The 18,419-nt window shown below is 42.2% G+C and overlaps 1 protein-coding gene across 5 annotated transcripts in view; it reads left to right on the forward strand.

Annotated features, from left to right (window-relative positions):
• Positions 1 to 8,939, forward strand: part of septin9a (septin 9a) — a 72,533-nt gene extending 63,594 nt beyond the window's left edge. For all 5 annotated transcript variants that reach the window (XM_069149213.1, XM_069149216.1, XM_069149215.1 and 2 more), the window contains 8 exons: positions 1,513 to 1,641; positions 2,206 to 2,287; positions 2,573 to 2,710; positions 4,976 to 5,093; positions 5,613 to 5,708; positions 5,862 to 5,958; positions 6,947 to 6,998; positions 7,499 to 8,939. In XM_069149213.1, coding sequence (XP_069005314.1) covers positions 1,513 to 1,641; positions 2,206 to 2,287; positions 2,573 to 2,710; positions 4,976 to 5,093; positions 5,613 to 5,708; positions 5,862 to 5,958; positions 6,947 to 6,998; positions 7,499 to 7,640 — 854 coding nt within the window. In that variant the 3' untranslated portion in view covers positions 7,641 to 8,939. The remainder of the gene's footprint in view (positions 1 to 1,512; positions 1,642 to 2,205; positions 2,288 to 2,572; positions 2,711 to 4,975; positions 5,094 to 5,612; positions 5,709 to 5,861; positions 5,959 to 6,946; positions 6,999 to 7,498) is intronic.
• The last annotated feature ends 9,480 nt before the right edge of the window (positions 8,940 to 18,419 follow it).

The following is an 18,419-nucleotide window of genomic DNA, read 5'->3' on the forward strand; positions in this document are numbered from 1 at the left end:
ATGAGTCCTGTTATTCAGAAAGGATGCTTTTCTCTCTAATCAAGTTTTGACAAAAAAAAAGTATAGGCCTCAAATTCAATTTAATAAGTAGCCACACACAGTAGGACTTTCTCATTGAGTCCTGATCACTGTGATTAGCCACCTTTTTAAAACAGGAGGTAATTACACACACACCTCAACAGTAGATGGGCCACCATAAAAGCCACCCCTGCTCCCCTACTGTACGTCTCCTCTGGATGATGTCGCGACAGTCGGTCTGTGTTTCATCCTCAAATAAAATAAGCTTTCCTGAAAAGCAGCCCCGGGGCTGAGATTTGGTTGTGAAACCTTGTAGAGGCAGTGGTAAACAAAACTGATTTCCATGTGGTTTGAGCATTCAGGTGAAATTACATTGAACCACAAATATGAGTGCAGAGTAGAGAGGATTGATGCTGTTTTAAAAGTGTCTCTTTATGAATGGGGAAATGTCTCCAGAGTTTCCAGATACATGACTAAGTGCTGTAGTTGGAGGATGACAGTTAAAGCAACGTTTAAAGCAACATACTCAAAGCAGGTAGATTTACTTTTCCTGAGAAGGAAGAAGTGGAAAAAAGCAGCCTGTATCTGATGACTAAGACAAACGGAAAAGAGGAATTTTTTTTATTGGTCAGTGGACTGTCAACACTTTCGGTGTCTCTTATTCATTTATCATCGTTTTTGTTTGCTAATGATTTTTTGTAATTGTCGTTTGGAAAAAAACGTGTGTAAATATAGTTTGACACAATTTAAACAAAATCTGCTCTGCTTTGGTCACATATAGAAGTCAAGCATTGGATTTTAGCACAATACACTGTTGTGATGGTTGTTAGTGGTAAGATTTTGGAAGAGGACACTGTAGCTGTGACAGAGAGTGTTAACACTGCACAGTGAGATCAACTCTGCCAAAATACTGCAGCAGATAAAATGCATACGAGCCTTAAACTTCAATATTTGCGTGTAAAGTGTGCTGCTAACTGCCCGAGCGTGCAACTGTGTTTGAAAGAGCATCTCCATAAATCAGTGATGTTCTCGGTGTTGACTTAACCTGAAGTTGAACTGCATTGTGCCCCTTTAAGCTCATCTTCATTAAGCCACGGTGACGTTCACATGGTGTACAAGGGTCACAAATGGTGTCATCAGTTTATAACCTTTCCATTTTATGCAGATGGATATCATTTTATCAGCTAACCACATGAGCTTCGACACTATTATCTCCTTCAAAGAAAACTAGGGTATTAATGTAATCATCTGTTTAAAAAGTGTCTTGCACTGATCCAAAATTAAGGAAGATATACAACTTTTCTGTTTGTGGTTCCCCGGTGTACATTAAGACAACTGCTTTGCTGGCAGTGATGGACAACTGCAGTTTGGCACTGCTTTGGCCCAACAATGTTTGGGTTTACCATAGTACCAGTGTGTGACCTGTTGGGGACCTACAGTGCAAGCAGTCACTGCAGCAGGCTTTTGTCTCACTGCCTGCCTCTTTGTTTACAGGACAGAGTGGCCTGGGAAAGTCTACTCTGATGAACACTCTGTTCAAGTCTAAAGTCAGCCGTAAGTCAGTGCTGGCGACAGCCCAGGAGAAGATCCCCAAAACAATTGAAATCAAGTCCATCAGTCATGGTAAGGCTCTCTTCAACGGCTCGACTCTTCCCTTTGAATGTTTTGTATCCATCTCTGTTTCACTGCTCATTTATTTTATCCTTCTTTATCTCTACTTTTCTTTCCTCTTCAATTCTAGTTCTTTCATGACATCCCCTGTCGCTGTTTTATTACAAACTATCTCCTCTAATCAGTTTCTAAATAAATTTCATTAGAGAGATCAGCAGAGGATTTTCAGGATTATGTTGCATTTTTACATCAAAAACATTTGGTTTAAAGGTTCAGTGTGTTGGATTTAGGGGGATATATATGAAGAAAATACATATTACAATAATAATTATGTTTTCATTATATATAATCACCTGAAAATTACAATCATTGTGTTTTCTCTAACTATAATAAGCTCTTAATATCACACAAGGAGCAGGTCCTCTTCCACGGACGCTGCTGTTTCACCATCGTGTTTCTACAGCAGCCTAGAAGGGACAAACCAAACACTAGCTCTAAAACATACACACTGCTCCTTTAAGTGTTTATTGTATGCTGCGCTGGTGCTGACAGGCCTCGTGTGTTTGTGTTGTGCAGACATCGAGGAGAAGGGAGTGAGAATGAAGCTGACGGTCATCGACACACCAGGCTTTGGGGACCAGATCAACAATGAGAACTGGTATGCTACAATTTCATCATCACAGCAGTAAACATGTAAGCAATGAAATGGACACCAGAATCTAACCATATCACCCTCTCCTTGTTTTTCCTTATCCTGTCTTACGTTTCCTGTTCTTTCGCTGTGTCCTTATCTCCCCCCCTCCCCTTGTTTGTTTGTCTGTCTGAGCCCCTCCTTCTTCCTCCTTCCACCCATCTACCCCTTCTCCTCCTTTTCTACCTCCATGTTGCTTACTTCTTTCCTATTTTTTTTTTAATGTCCCCCCCCCTCCGTATTGTGGCCTAGCTGGCAGCCCATCATGAAGTTCATTAACGACCAGTACGAGGCGTATCTGCAGGAGGAAATCAACATCAACAGAAAGAAAAGGATCCCAGACTCCAGAGTCCACTGCTGCATATATTTCATTCCTCCAACTGGACACTGGTAACAACACATGAACGACCAAATATTCGTTCAATACATAGTCAATTCACATCAGATTTAAATACAACAAGGGTTGACCTAAGTGCTGCACAACAGGGACTTTAGTGAGCAATGAGGGGTAGAGATGCAACAAGTCAAACAGAGAAGCCAGGGATGCTCCATTTAAGCAGTTATATACAAATAGTACAATTTTTAAATCAAGTGGATAAATGTGCTCACACTAACGTGCACCAGTCAGGTTCATGCTGAATCATTCTGAACCATTTGCAACCAGGATACGAGAGTTTGTCTCACACCAGCATATAAATAATTATAGTGCAACCTAGAAATGATTAATTAATGAATGAGATTCTCAAGGTCTTTAAAGACGAGGAGGAAGGGCTTGACCTTAGTTAAAACTAAGCTGAAAGAAGCTGGCTTTGAAAACAGATCTAATCTGCTGCTCTAATTTTTTTTTTTAAAGAATCAAAGATAACACCCAAGTTCGTGACATGAGTTTTACAGAAGGGTACTGCAGGGCTGAGACCAGATGAAATATTTAAGTGATGGTGTTCATAGGCGAGAGGGATTAAGCAGCAAAATCTCTGTTTTACTTTCTTAGAAACTAAAAAAATATATTAATATTTAAAAAAAATGTTCCAAAGAAAGTTCCACGTTTTCTAAAACCACTTCCCTTTCTGGCCAGGACTTGTTGATATGATTGAAACCTTGCTTGTGTACAGTAAATATGAAGCTACCTCAGCAGCCAGCTAACTAAGCTTGAAGGCATCCTGTGGAGTTTTCCTGTGAACAAACGTTACAATTACTTAAGGTGTTTATTTATAAAAAAAAAAAAAAAAAAAAAAAATAAGCCACACTGTGTGACAATACAAATTACATGAAATGAAAATAAAACTTCAATAAGTGCTATTGTTACAGACAGTAACTCGCCTGTCCATGTCTGCCTGTACTGATACACACTGCCTTTGTTTACTCTCAAGTTTTTAGACGTGAAGCAGAATCGTGTATCTCTCCTTTGTTCCCCCTCTTATTGAACACACTCCCAGCCCAACACTTTTCTGCTCAGAACGAGGCAACATATCCCAGAACACTATTGCAACACACACACACACACACACACACACACACACACACACACACACACACACACACACACACACACACACACACACACACACACACACACACACACACACACACACACACACACACACACACACACACGCACGCACGCACTGGAAAGATGGGCTGCTCTCGCCAGGCCCTGAAGCAGCACAGTGTCCCAAGTTTCTCTCTGGCTCTCTTACAGACACAAACATCTGGGTCTGATCGAACTGCTTAATCTGCCCCCACCTCTTCGCACTCGGTTCAGCCCTGCGCTGATCGGAGCTTCAGGGGGTCTGAGTGTACTAGCTGAGGAAATCAGGGGGAGGGAGAACACATTCTCATGTGTCCATCAAGTGATAGATTCACCATGCAATTCATTGCTTTTTTTTTTCCCATCGTGTAACTGTAGCCGAGTGCAGTGGGTTTTGGGAAAACGTTGAGACAGCTGTGGACTGTAGCCTCTCCTGAGCACACGCACAAAGACAGTCGCTAACAGAGCTCTGTTCAAGTGCTGCACCTCTATTAATTGCTGTGTAATGGCCTGTCTTTACTCAGGCAGGGGGCTGGTGTGAAATGGCCCCCTGTCTCTAAGCAGCAATGTTTCATGTTGATCCAACACTGCAGATGTCACATGGTCTGGCCAGCAGCTGCTCGGGGTTTGCCTTAAAAAGCCTAATGGGAGAGAGGCAGGAAGGACGAGTGAGACAGAGAGTCTTGTGTGTGTCTGGGGGCTTGCAATCAATTTTGCACTTTTGTCTTTTACACTCTGCTCTCACTTGAGCGCACAAGACTTGTCGTTGACGACCAGCGGTCTTTGTCAGAGTGTTGTTAGCCGGGCTACAATCCGAAGCGCTCGGCAAATGCAGATGTCTTCTCAAACTGCAGGACAAGCTTCACCTCTTAAATGGACCTCTAGTCCCTTCAACCTTATCGAGCAGCTGTTTACACACTGTATAATAGTGCATGGTGAGCAGTGTGATCTGTAGATGTGTTCGTCTTTCTTCCATCTGGGAGAATAGTTGGGATCATCTGCCCCCTGCTGTGAGAGCTTTGTGCTACACTTTCACCTTCCTGTTGTTACATCTAATCTCTGCTTCCCTGTTCTCTCTCTCTCTCTCTCTCTCTCTCTCGTGCTGTCTCTTTCTCTCGCCCTCTCAGTCTGCGGCCTCTTGATGTAGAATTCATGAGACGTCTCAGTAAGGTGGTCAACATTGTCCCCGTCATTGCCAAGGCAGATACACTCACGCTGGAGGAGAGGGACTTCTTCAAGAAGAAGGTAACGTCTATTTGTTCTCTCCGTTTGTCTCGTTAATTTGATTTCCGTACTAATTTGATCTCAATTTTCTCTTCTGTTCTTTTTTTGAACTCTCCTCACAGAGAAAGAACATCTCTGTATTTCTCTGCCACTCTCATGTGTTTGCTTTCTCCAAGCATTTACATAGTTAATAAGGCTGCATCTTGTGTATGATTTTATTGGCTTTGTCTTCAAGGATTTCCCCCTCCCTCATTAGCAAACACAGGTTTACACACAGGCATCCCTCTTGTGAGGTTTTCTGTTTTGTTTGTATACAGACAGTTGGTAACGACTAATCCGAAACTTTTGGTGTAGATTAGTGTTAATACCACTTTAATCTGCGCGCTGTGCAGAGTTAGGTACATTTGTTTAATGTCTCTTAAGGCTGCATCAAGCTTGTCTGACTAATTATTCCTGCTATTAAAAGCCTTAGTTTGTATCCTTTTGAAACTGTGGTGGCTTAAAGATTTGTTGTTTGTGTGTGTGTGTGTGTTTGAACAGATCAGGGAAGAGCTGCGAGCCAATGGGATCGATGTGTACCCACAGAAGGAGTTTGACGAGGACGCAGAGGACAGAATGATTAACGAAAAGATCAGGGTGAGGGTGTTATTTTGAAGCACTGACTCTTAACAGATGTGTAACATTACTGGCAGGAGTTCTGACTGTGTCACTCAATTAATTCAGTGTTATTTTGAACACACCTAAATCATTTCTAACTCCATTGTCTGGTGACTTTTAACCTCGGAGCAGGAGATGATCCCGTTTGCTGTGGTGGGCAGTGATCAGGAGTACCAGGTCAATGGCAGGAGGCTGCTGGGGAGGAAGACCAAGTGGGGAACCATAGAAGGTACAACTCTCTCTCTCTCTCGCTCTCTCTCTTTCCTTTTTCCTCTTACAGTCTGTTTTTACCCTTTTCTGATAAACCTTCGGCACCGCAGCATGTTCATCATTGACTAGATGTGTTAATATTCAGAAGAAGAGTAAAAAAGGGAGTCGGTCACTGTAAACAATTCTTCTTTTAGTCTCTAGACTGCAGTCGTGTGCCGTGCAGCTGGTTCAGGCCTCTTCAGACACAGGCCTGATTTGTTTACTTGATGTAGCAACCTTGTATCACAAACAACAGATACACTGTGGATGCTCAGATAGGAAATACGATGTGTAGAGGATGTGGGGAAAGTTATGGCTGTAATTATTTTTAATTCGGTTTTATAAAAATCTAGTGAAAGGTGAACCTCGTCATTGAAAGTTGTTTGTGTGTTTTTGTTATGTGTTTTTTTTTTTTTGCTTTGTTCAAGAGTTAAACATTTTCAGCTTTACCAGTTTACCAATCTTGTCAGCATTTATATCTTTCTCCTTTATTGTTAACATTCATTTTTACTGTATTATTGGGCTTTCAATATTTAATTATGCTATCCACTCCAGGCAGGAGGCACCACCCCTCTATCGAGTGTCTCATAAAGGAATCTTCATTTCCTGCTGAGTGTGCTGTGTGGACACACACACACACACACACACACACACACACACACACACACACACACACACACACACACACGCACACAAACACGTCTGGTGGGAATTTTTTATGCATTTAGTCGTATCTCCTCAGAAAGACTCTAAGTAGATGAAAGCATCAGAGATGTGCAGTGGATGAGGGCATCTGAGTGTTAAGATGACACACAGCATCCCTGTGTGTCGGATCATTGCTCTAAGATCACTGACTCCACCTGGTGGACTGTTCAGGAAACCACACTTGCCATTCACACCTGTTGCCTTTTTTTTTAAACTCACTTTTGATTGTTTCTGATAACTGAAGACTTCTTTCTCTCCTGCAGTTGAGAACATAGCCCACTGTGAGTTCGCCTATTTACGGGACCTCCTCATCAGGTGAGTACATTTTGCCCTCTTATTAAAGTGTATCGGCCTGGCATTTTGTCCGTTTACAGCCATTTACATAATTGCAGCAAAAAGCAGGATAGTAGACTTGAAGAGCAAAAATACACTTGGGGCATGATTACAGGAATGCAGTGCAAGTAACACGTGACCTGTTAAGCCACATTTATAGACAGCTGGATTGATTAAGACAGAAGCATACATGTACTGTCACACATCAGACGGACAACCGGAAAGACGGCTTAAATGCTTTCTGTGTGGACACGCTGCGAGTACACTCTTGGTTTCAACTTTCCATATCACAGTTCAGTTGGACGAAGATTAGCTTCCAAACTAGTTGAGATTATCTTGAATCAAAATGTAAGACGTGTAGGAACAGCAGGGTTTGGTGAAATGAAAAGTAACAATAGGCCACGCGTCTTTTGAGTCAAGGCTGCTGTTGAAACATTACTGTAAAGCTTCATGACTGTGCATACGTGTGTTTTTGTCTTTAGGACCCATATGCAGAACATTAAGGACATCACCAGCAGCATCCATTATGAAATGTACCGTGTGAGGCGCCTCAATGAGAACAACACGGTGGTGGCTCATGCCAACGGTATCCCGCAACATCATCTGGCCGCCCACGAGATGTAGACGCCAGCTGCCCCATCGCAGTGTCACTCATTTCTTATGAGACTTTGATCTTCAATGACAGTCTTCCTTCCACTCCAGCTCCTACATTACAGGTGGGATAGAAACTTAAAAGCCTGTCGGAGGGACTTTATTTTCCGCAACTTTCAGCAGCTGAGCGGACTGTTCATGTCAGTTTATTGCCTCTTTAACAAACCTTATCCTCTCACTATTGCTGACAAAGAGTGAAGAGAAGTTTAATTCCTCGTAATGTGCTGCAGCTTGATTTTTACCTGCTTCCAGATCTTAGTTAATATTTGTGGTGCCAAGAGTTTTGGTTTCTACCAAACAGGATGGACTGACAAAATGTTTCTGTGTCATAGTTGCATTAATCAGTAACATATTAATGTCGTCCACTTTTCTTTTAGCAAGTTCTGTGGTTTTCTTTTTGCTGTTACTTTGCCACAACAGAAGTTTTCTGTCTTCATGCACAACAAATGACAAGTGATGATGGTCGTTATTGCACTTGATCACTACAAAGTCTGTCGATGACCGAGCTTGTTGGAGGAGGGCCCGGCAGCGCTTTGCTAACATGTGACACATACAGTGTGTGTGCTGCAGCATCATCCAGCTCTCTCCCCATACTTAAACAAAAAAAGTTTATCCATCAGCACATCATATGTTTGACTTTATCTTCTTTTTTTTCACACAACCTGTGGTTTTGCTTTAACTGCTATATGTTCGTGTCCTGTTAAATACAGATGTCAGGTCCTTGACAACTTTTTAAATTCCCAGTTATAAATGTCATTGTTTATTCATATAAATATCTTAAGAGTGATTTAAGATGAAAAGTATTTATGCACGATATGAAATGTGAACATTTGTCAACAGTTGCAGTCCATTTATTCAGATTATTCACACGCGTATACACACAGTCACACTCCTACTTTTCCTACTTTTGGGCCCATCGCAGTGCCTTATTTATTGGGGGATGTTGTTCTAGTTAGTTGGCTGAAACTGGAAAGAGAGCAGGTTTGTTGGTGCCAGCTTGATGACATCTAGACATTTTTCAGTCCCTTTAAGTCACTTATCTGGAAATAAGAATCTAGTTTTCCATTGACCAGCCAACTTTTTTTTCTTATCTTCCATAATGTACCGAGGATCTTTGTCTCTTTGACCCATATATAATTCCCTAAGCTGTCACTCATGCTCTGTCCTGTATATTCGTCTGTGTTCTGATACATTTTTGTACTTGTATTATTGATAACAAATTTTCCTTTATGTTATTTTAAAGAAATAAAGATTGAAGTTGTTAATATTTATTTTCTTGAATTAATTTTTTTTTGCAGAACATTTGCCCTTTAAAACTCCTGTATAAACTGAAGTGTGTCAAATCTGAGTGTATACACAGTAGAAGTCAACATTTTAGATAATTTTCTGCTACAGTGGAGCCCAATTGCATTTATCCGCAGGTGTAATTCACTTACTGGAGCACTTTAATTGCCATGTCATTAAGGTTTTCCTTGATTAGCCTCTGAAATCAATATGGCTGCCTACTAGGTCCGTGCATAGCTGATTAGGGCTAATTACTTGGATGCATGAGTGAGTCTTTTCTTCCTCCAGTGAGGGAGATGGGGGAAGAAGTGTCCTCAGCTCCAGACAAGACGTGTTGATCGGTGCGAGGACGTGCAGACGTCAGCATTTTTGAGGTAATGGAGCAGCAGAATGTAGCCAGCGCTAACAAACGAATGTCAAGTAATGACAGCTAAAGTTTTAGTGATTTTCATATTTTTATTTCTTTTAAAGCACTTCTCACTCGATGGAATCAGTCCAAAGGGATTTTTACAGAAACTGTCAAGTCTAAGCTGGAGGTGTGGTTTTTTGGGGGTTTTTTTGGTTTTTACATTTTGGCTGCACACAATTTTTTTGTTATGAAATGGTCTTCTTGTTACTTGACACTATATTATCAATGATAGTTGGCAAGTGTGAAATCTTCATTGCCAGTAAGTTTAATGTTTCAAAGTTTTATTTGGCAGGTGAAGGACTTGTGATTTAGAAACAAGGCTAAATCGTCTGCATGTTTGAACGCTGTTAAAAAAAAACAGCAGCATGAAGATATTTTCTGTGTCAATAAAGTGCAAAACAAAGTGACATTAGTTTCATCTCAGACTTGAAACGAAAAGACAACTAATGTGACATTACTCTTTGTACATGTGAGAGAAACAAGTCTTGAAACGCCAGTAGCTCGTATAAGTCAAATTCTCACAGCAAAGTTAATGTGGTCATGGGACCGAACAATCAGCTTTTACCGTGTCAAAATGAAATCATGTTTTGGTTTTGATTCTTTTTCTTTTTAAAATCCAATTTTTACCATGCAGAGGACTTCCAAGATGGCGACTTGCTGCAAAGCTCCTCAAAATGGCGCCTGCCGTGTCCCATCTTCCCCTCTGTTCAGATGGCACACGCCTGGGACACCCACCGGCACGACCCTCTAGTAAAGCTGAACCCTCATCTCATAACTTGAGACCCCCACATTCTCCTGCTCCTTCTTCTCCATGTCCCCAGGGAACAAATGGGAGAGAAGCAGCTGCATCTCGACTCGCTCTGGCCGTGGCTCGTCCCCTCCCTGCATGCCACCCAGCAGTCGTCTTGTTGGCACCCACCCAGCGCTTCATCGCCTGCTTTAATGATATTCATTAATGAGCTGCATGCTTTATGGATACTAATGAAGTTGGAGACTCAAAGACAGAAAGAAACTATTTTGGCTTGCAGACTGCGTACATGCAGAGTTGTATTTCAGGTGTTTATGTTGTGGAGATATAACGGCTTGAATGCATGTTGTGTACATCAGCTCGTGTACAGTTTGCACCGTGCCAGTTGTTTTAATACTCAGTGACAACTTAATAGCTTGCCGGTCTGTTGCCAGAGCGCTGCGCAGATGCACGCGTGTGATCCACCCTCACACAATATCACTAGGTAGATGGACGGACCACTGCTGAGCGTAACGGGTTGGGTATTAATAGATATGGGCATGCTCATTGGTCAGACCTGGCACAGTGTGATGGATGGCACCTATCAGAGCAGAACGAGCCCTCTGGACAGGAAGCATTTTGACGAATGCTCACCCTGGGTAATGTCTGAATGCATGAATATGCAAGAGTTGGTTACAGCAGTGCATCAGTATATTTAGAAGTGAATTGTCTTCGTCCTAACAGAAGAGGAGCTTTTTATGTCTGATATTAGTCTTTTTTTCACCAGACAGTAAAATCAGTCCTAAGTTGCAGCATCCATCTATTCATTGTTTGACAAATGCATTGATTTGTATTGCACCTCATAGTTACGATTCCACCCAACTCATCTGCATAAAACCAATGTGCCAACAATTAGCACCTGTTTGTAAGATCAGTATAACTCCTTAGCATCATGTTATTTTTCCCCCCTTTTGATTTTTTTAATTAGCCTACCTGATTGCAAAATCTGTGGAGATATTCGTGACAACTGTGGTGCCTTGTGTGAATGCATGTGGCTGATCACGTTGTGCATATATTTGTTGTTGTGTGTGTGTGTGTATGTGTGTGTGTGTGTGTGTCACGGTGTATTTACATGTCTACCTCGCTCACTCCCCCATCTCCTGGCGTGAGTTGTTGTTTGTCCCCATTTGTCTCCTCCTTCCCCCCCATCTGCCGTTTCTCTTCCTCTTTGTTGGCAGACACCTCACCTTCTCCTCCTCCTCCTCCTCCTGCTCCATCCGTCCCTTCCTCCCTCCTTATTTCTCTCTCAGTTTCCACCCTCGCTCCTGGCTCCGTGCCAGGCACTCAGACACGTATGGGGGAGGGGCTGCGGCCATATGCAAATGATCTGACTTTATGCAAATCAGTCCTGCTGTTAATTAAAAGTCAGCTGCAAATTCAATTAGCTGACTGAACAGAGCGGGAGAAAACTGGTTTGCTTGGATAGATGTGATGTGGGTTTGGAAGAAAAATTCCCAAAACAGTGTGCGGCTGACGATTCGAAAACAAAGAAATCATAGCTAAGGGGTTTAAAATGGGTTGGACACGGGGTTCGAAGGGTCACTTTGTTGTGGGGAAAAAACTCTTCAACCCAAGTGATGGCAGTCATAATATAGCTCGCTGCTCTGTATACTACACTGGCATGCTGGTTGACATACACTCTGCTAAAGCACTTGAGACAGAGGGAGAAAAAGATCCAGACAGAAAAGGTGAGACGGAGAGAAGAGCGTCGTTGGTACAGTAGCTCCAGCCTCTGATTAATTACTGTAAGTAATTAAACTAGTCGCAGATGTATGTCAACGATTATGCTACTGTTAAGGAAATGGATGCGAGCAAGCATTTGGTTGTGCGTATATGCATCTCTGTAACTATGCATGCTTGTGTGTACGATATGTTTGTCTGGCTTTGTGTAATTTGTTCTCAGCTTCTTCTGCTGCCCTCGACGTGCCGCGTTGTGGACACATTAAACCAAATCAGTTTGTTACAAGGAGTTTTAGACATTTTAGCACAGGTGAGACATTTGAATCACCTCAAGTTGTGGTTTGCTGTCATGGTCAACACATTAAACTCCACGGGCAAGAATTAACTAAATTGTTTCTTAATCAAATGCCCTTTGTGTGTGGAACAGCTGTAGTAATGACATTATCAAGTGTTGATAAATGGACAGATGGACAGGTTTTAAGACATCACATGGTGACACAATTACATGCAGAAAAACATTTTTTGCAGCTGTATGCCTCAGTGTTGTTGAAAAGTTTGTTTGGTGTCGATGGTGGCATCATAAACTCTCCAGATCGGTATGTTTGGGCAGAAGACGGAGAAAGATGTGCACTTTTCCGCCGAGATATATGGGGAGCTGGAGTTGGAGGATGGATGGTGGAATTCTGCTCCCTGAGGGGAGTGTCATGGCACCCTACCAAGAGCCAACCAGCGGGGGTGATAGATGGAAGTAAGTTTGGGATGAGCAGAAAATGGATGTGGGGAGAGAAAGGGAAAACGACTGTAAGGGATTCAGTTGGAAAGACGGATGGAAAGGAAACATTGTGTGGACGTGTGTGTCTTACTGGGGACTTTTCTTTTTGTTAAAAGAAGATAAAGACCGTGTTGTGAAGTGAGAAACTCAATATAATTGTGCTGACGGATAGTTCAATACCCTACTCGAGTCCTGCTGTGGTTATTATATTGTCCGTTTTCACTCTGAAGCAGGTTTTGTTGCTGTTGGTTTCTTTATACAGCATGTTTGGTCTAATTTTTTTAGTCTAGGTGAAAGTCTATGTTTCAATAAAAAACATATTAAGTAACCATTACAAGGGTGATGCTCAATACCAAAAAGACACCATCCGAAACTGTCTTTGAGTACTGAAAGTTGACCTCCTTACTTGAAAAGTGTAGTTAGTTTTATTTAAAAGCAAAAAAAAGTCAGTGGTTTTTCTCAGTCTTTGTTTGAAGCATCTCAGAAAAAAAATCAAGTTTTTCAACACAGCCAAATCAAAGAATCTTGGAGCCGTTGGTTACAGTGGAATCCAGTGCTGAAGCATACAATTACTTTTATGCCATATTTAGTCACCAAAATGTGCTTCAATTTTCACACACAAGCTTGTCAAGCTCCGACTTTATAATGGTGGCATATTAAATCTTTACAGCTCACCTCTTTGTGTTTGGTTGAATATTATCTTAAAAGAGCATAGAAAGAAGAAGAGGAGCAGCTCAGAATTGCACTAACATCAAAAGCATACCTCTTATCCAATGGAAAATAGAAATCTTTATCATCTCACTTTGGATGTTAGAAGCGATTATTAAAAAGGAAGCACTAGATATTAAGGAATTCAATTGAGCATTCAATGCTGCAAGTCAAGGCATAGTTTACCTTTCATCAGTGTGCGTGCATACGTGTATTTGTGTTGTGTGTATTTGTGTACATCATCTTCATGCAGGACTGAATGCACATCAAAAGATCCAATCAGAGTGTATGCACCTGTTGAAAATTTTAAATGTGCTCGTGTAGAAAAGACACTTGCCAGATTGGTTTTTGACTTTCCTGTTCAAGTCTCCTGACAGCCTGCATACATCAGTTTGATGTATGCAGCCAGGTGAGACCGCAGGTGAATAGTAATGGAGGTTAAGGACACAAAAGATTCGGGCAAGAAAACGGAAAGGTTGTTGATGGATGGAGTGTGGAAAGAAAGAATGTGTTTTGGATGTGGCAGAGATGGAAACTGTTACACAGGACACGGGCTGGAAGGAGGAAGCGGGTTGGAGAGGACGGTCAAGTCATAAGAAATTAATTTTCCCCATGGTTGCACATTGGTTTCAGTGGTGATGCTGAAGGAAGGAGGTGCAGATACGAGAATGGACCACACACACACATACAGTGGCACAAATACCTGAACTCTTCTGGAACAACCCCTCCAGCTGCTGATAATTAGAAAAAGTAGATCACTGTGTAAAAGAAGAATGCAGTCGAGATGAGAGTGACAGGAAGCTTGATTGTAAAGTAGCCTGAAAACACTGTCTAGAGGGAGTAATCGGATACAGCTGGAAAGAGGAGACGCAAAGGCAAACGGACATACGGAGTGAAAATGTAAGCAGAGAAGTGACCTTAACTACTGACCTCAAAACGGATGACACACATTGCTGCCCTGATGTTCTTGATTGACTGTCTGTCTCTCTTTTTGTCACTCAGGTTATGGAACCAGCATCAGGTGTCTACAGAGATAAACCCATCACAAACAGCACAGCACAGCACAGGTAGGTGTTTGTGTGCATGTGCAGTTTTTATAGCCTTTTATTTCCCCATTGGTTGTCAGTCATAACAGTTAAGTTGATTGGCATTGTAAATCTCCCACAGATCCTCGCATACCTGCCTAATTAAACCCATCTCAATATCACACCGAGAAATCACATGGGACATCAAAGCGGACAGTTGTTAAACCCAAACCTTAAAACTAAGCCAGGTTCACTGCTTGGATCTTATTTACAGTCAAATGGAAAAAGTGCATGTAGAAATAGTGGCTATTATAATGAATTTGACCCTCTTTGATACAATACCTACAGATAAAGGTGATATACTCAAGCAAATGGTCTCTTCGTTATTTAAGTGTGGTGTCATCATGCCAAGATCTGAAGAGCTTTTTAAGGCTTTCAGAAAAAAGGTCATGGATGCCTACAAGTCTTGCAAGGGATTTATACACTGTGTTGTTGAAGTGTTCCCTTTATTTTTTTGAGCAATGCAACTCCAAGTCAATCACACTTCTGGGAAATCAACCTGTCCAGTTAGGAAGCAACACTGATTGTGAATCAATTTCACCTACTGTTGTGCAAATGGAACAGACAACAGGTGGAAATGAGAGTCAATTAGAAAGACAACCCTATAAAGGAACGGTTCTGCAGGTGGTGACCACAGACCATTTATCTGTCCTCATCCTTTCTGGCTGATTTTTGGTCACTTTTGCATTTTGCCAGTGCCCTCACCACTAGAGGTAGCATGAGGCGGTGTCTACAACCCACAGAAGTTGCTCAGGTAGTGCAGCTCATCCAGGATGGCACATCAATGCACGCTGTGGCAAGAAGGTTTGCTGTGTCTGTCAGCACAGTGTCAAGAGCACGGAGGAGATACCGGGAGACAGGCCGGTACACCAGGAGACGTGGAGGGGGCCGTAGGAGGACAACAACCCAGCAGCAGGACTGCTATCTGCTCCTTTGTGCAAGGAGGAACAGGAGGAGCACTGCCAGAGCCCTACAAAATGACCTCCAGCAGGCCACTAATGTGCATGTTTCTGCTCAAATTGTCAGAAACAGACTCCATGAGGGTGGTATGAGGACCCGACATCCACAAGTGGGGCCTGTGCTTACAGCCCAACACCGTGCAGGGCGATTGGCATTTGCCAGAGAACACCAAGATTGGCAGCTTCTCCATTGGCGCCCTGTGCTCTTCACAGATGAGAGCAGGTTCACACTGAGCACATGTGACAGACATGACAGAGTCTGGAGACACCGTGGAGAACGTTCTGCTGCCTGCAACATCCTCCAGCGTGACCGGTTTGGCGGTGGGTCAGCGACGGTCTGGGGAGGCATTTCTTTGGGGGGCCGCACAGCCCTCCATGTGCTAGCCAGAGGTACCCTGACTGCCATTAGGTACCGGGATGAGATCCTCAGACCCATTGGAAGACCATATGCTGGTGCAGTGGGCCCTGGGTTCCTTCTGATGCATGACAATGCTAGGCCTCATGTGGCTGGAGTGTGTCATAATGAAGGCATTGATGCTATGGACCGGCCTGCCCGTTCCCCAGACCTGAATCCAATCGAGCACATCTGGGACATCATGTCTCGCTCCATCCACCAACGCCACGTCGCACCATAGACTGTCCAGGAGTTGACTGATGCTTTGATCCAGGTCTGGGGGGAGATCCCTCAGGAGAACATCCATCGTCTCATCAGGAGCATGCCCAGGCGTTGTAGGGAGTGCATACAGGCACGTGGAGGCCACACATACTACTGAGCCTCATTTTGACTTGTCTTGAGGAATTTCCACAGAAGTTGCATCAGCCTGTGATCTGATTTGTCCACTTTTATTTTGGGTATGATTCTGAATCCAGACCTCCATGGGATAATGATTTTGATTTCCATTGATCATTCTTATGTTATTTTTGTTCTCAACACATTCCACTATGTAATGAATAAAGATTTTCAACTGGAATATTTCATTCATTGAGATCTAGGATGTGTTGTTTAAGTGTTCCCTTTATTTGTTTGAGCAGTGTATATGTTCTCCTAAATATTTGAAATAAATCAGTTCCCTGTAACGAAAATCTTCTGCAAGTGGTGGAGATTTGAAACTACTGCCAGTTTGTCCAGGACTGGCCACTCCAGCTAATTCAGCCCAAGAGCAGACTGTATGATGCAAAAAGAAGTCTCCAAGAATCCAAAAATGTCATCCTAGTGTTTGCAGGTAACTCTTGGAACTCTTGGTAACTCCTGGTATCAAAGTGCATGTGACAACAAACAAGAAGAGATTGTCATTAGTTTCCCAGTGAACATAGAGGCAAAGACCAGGACTTTTGGAATAATGTGCAGTGGACAAACAAATCAAAGATAGCGTTGTTCGGCCACAGTAACACTAGATATGTTTGGCACAGACCTCAAATCAGATGTGAAGCATGGTGATAATATTATGGTTTGGTGTGACTTCGCTGCCTCGGACTGGGCAGCTTTTGGTCGTTGATTAAATTATGAATTCTGCATCATATCAAAGAATGCTTTAAGAAACCTGTCCAAAGGTTTAACCAGGAATGGACCTTTTAACGGGATAATGATCCTAAGCACATTCTTAAGAAATGGGTCAAAATTAAGAAATAGATGATTATAGAAGGGCTTAGTCAAAGCCCGTATTTTAATCCCATTTAAAATATTGTGAGAGATTTGAAACAGGCAGCACATGCAAAAAGGAGTTTTTCACGTGATGATAGTGGATTTATCCAGGATTTGGGAATTTCAGCAAAACGATGTCAGAGGCTCAGGGACAATTGTGTGAAATGCCTTCAATCTCTGCTAAATGGGACAATGCTCGGTTAGGCAAAGGATGCACTTACTTTTTCCACAAAAGAATATTAAAATTTTATTGAATAGATGATTGAAAAAGTTAATTTTCCTTGTGGTTGGTGTTTAAGTATATTGTTATCTGTAGGCACTGTATCAAAGAAGATCAGATGTTTGCTTATGTCTAAATATGTCAAAAAAGGCCAATATTATTTTACATTTTCACATCTGTAAATCGAAGATGCCTTGATATTAACTGAGAACTGCTTTAATATCATGTGCACATTTGTCCTCAGGGCTTTTTATTCCTCTCCATCAACTTGTCTGTCTTTTCTCACTTGATATTGTAAGGATTTAATATTGTGTGAATGCTGACCACCCACTACACACACACACACACACACACACACACACACACACACGCACACACAGATATACACCCCTGTGGCTGCAGCAGTCACTCATGTCAGATATGAACCAATAAAGCAGGTTTCTGTAAGCTTGCAGTGGAAGGCAGAGGGAAAACATACTCTTTATTAGAGGAAGAGTGTTGGCACAAAGTCCCTCAGTAAATTCACTCTGCACTGCTCCACTGATCCTCCACCCTCACTCGTCTCTGCAGCAACACGGCCTCCACTTTATTCCTGTCTTCTGTCTCTGCTCTGATATATTCAATATTGTTAGTCCTTCCAGTATTGTTAGTATGACAGGCTACAGCTACAGCTACTGGATTACAGTTGACCCCCTGTTACTGTTACTACACAAGATGTACAACGTTAACTATGGCAGATTTACCACTCAATACTTGTATTTTTGAAACATTGAGTCCTCTATTACATACACAGGAGGAAAGAAAGAGTGTGTCTCATTTTTGGCCACCGATTGTCACTAGCAGGTTTTATGAGCTGTATTTAGATCGTGTAAAGTAGAAATTAGCTTTTTCTTTCACCTTCTGACACTTTAAGAGAGAGCAGGATGAGAAAAGTGTTATCAGATCCTGTATTTAAATGTGTGCCCTGATGTGATGAAACAAAATATTCTGTACAATATGGAGATCTACTCGCACCCTGTGTTTATCACTGGTCTGTGGTGATTCAGAGGTTGATGATTTGCCAGACTTTCCATCGATAAATTCTTTACTGAAACACATCTGTCGCTTTTCCTCATTCATACGTGTGCGTTCACCCACACATCCCCACCATCCTTCTGCACCTCGTCTGCATGGAGCTTTAGAGATTATACACCGTGCAGATGACAA

This window comes from Embiotoca jacksoni, unplaced genomic scaffold (genome assembly GCF_022577435.1).
Source record: "Embiotoca jacksoni isolate LCO1_2020_lvr unplaced genomic scaffold, fEmbJac1.0.p SCAF_15, whole genome shotgun sequence".
Lineage (NCBI taxonomy): Eukaryota > Metazoa > Chordata > Actinopteri > Embiotocidae > Embiotoca > Embiotoca jacksoni.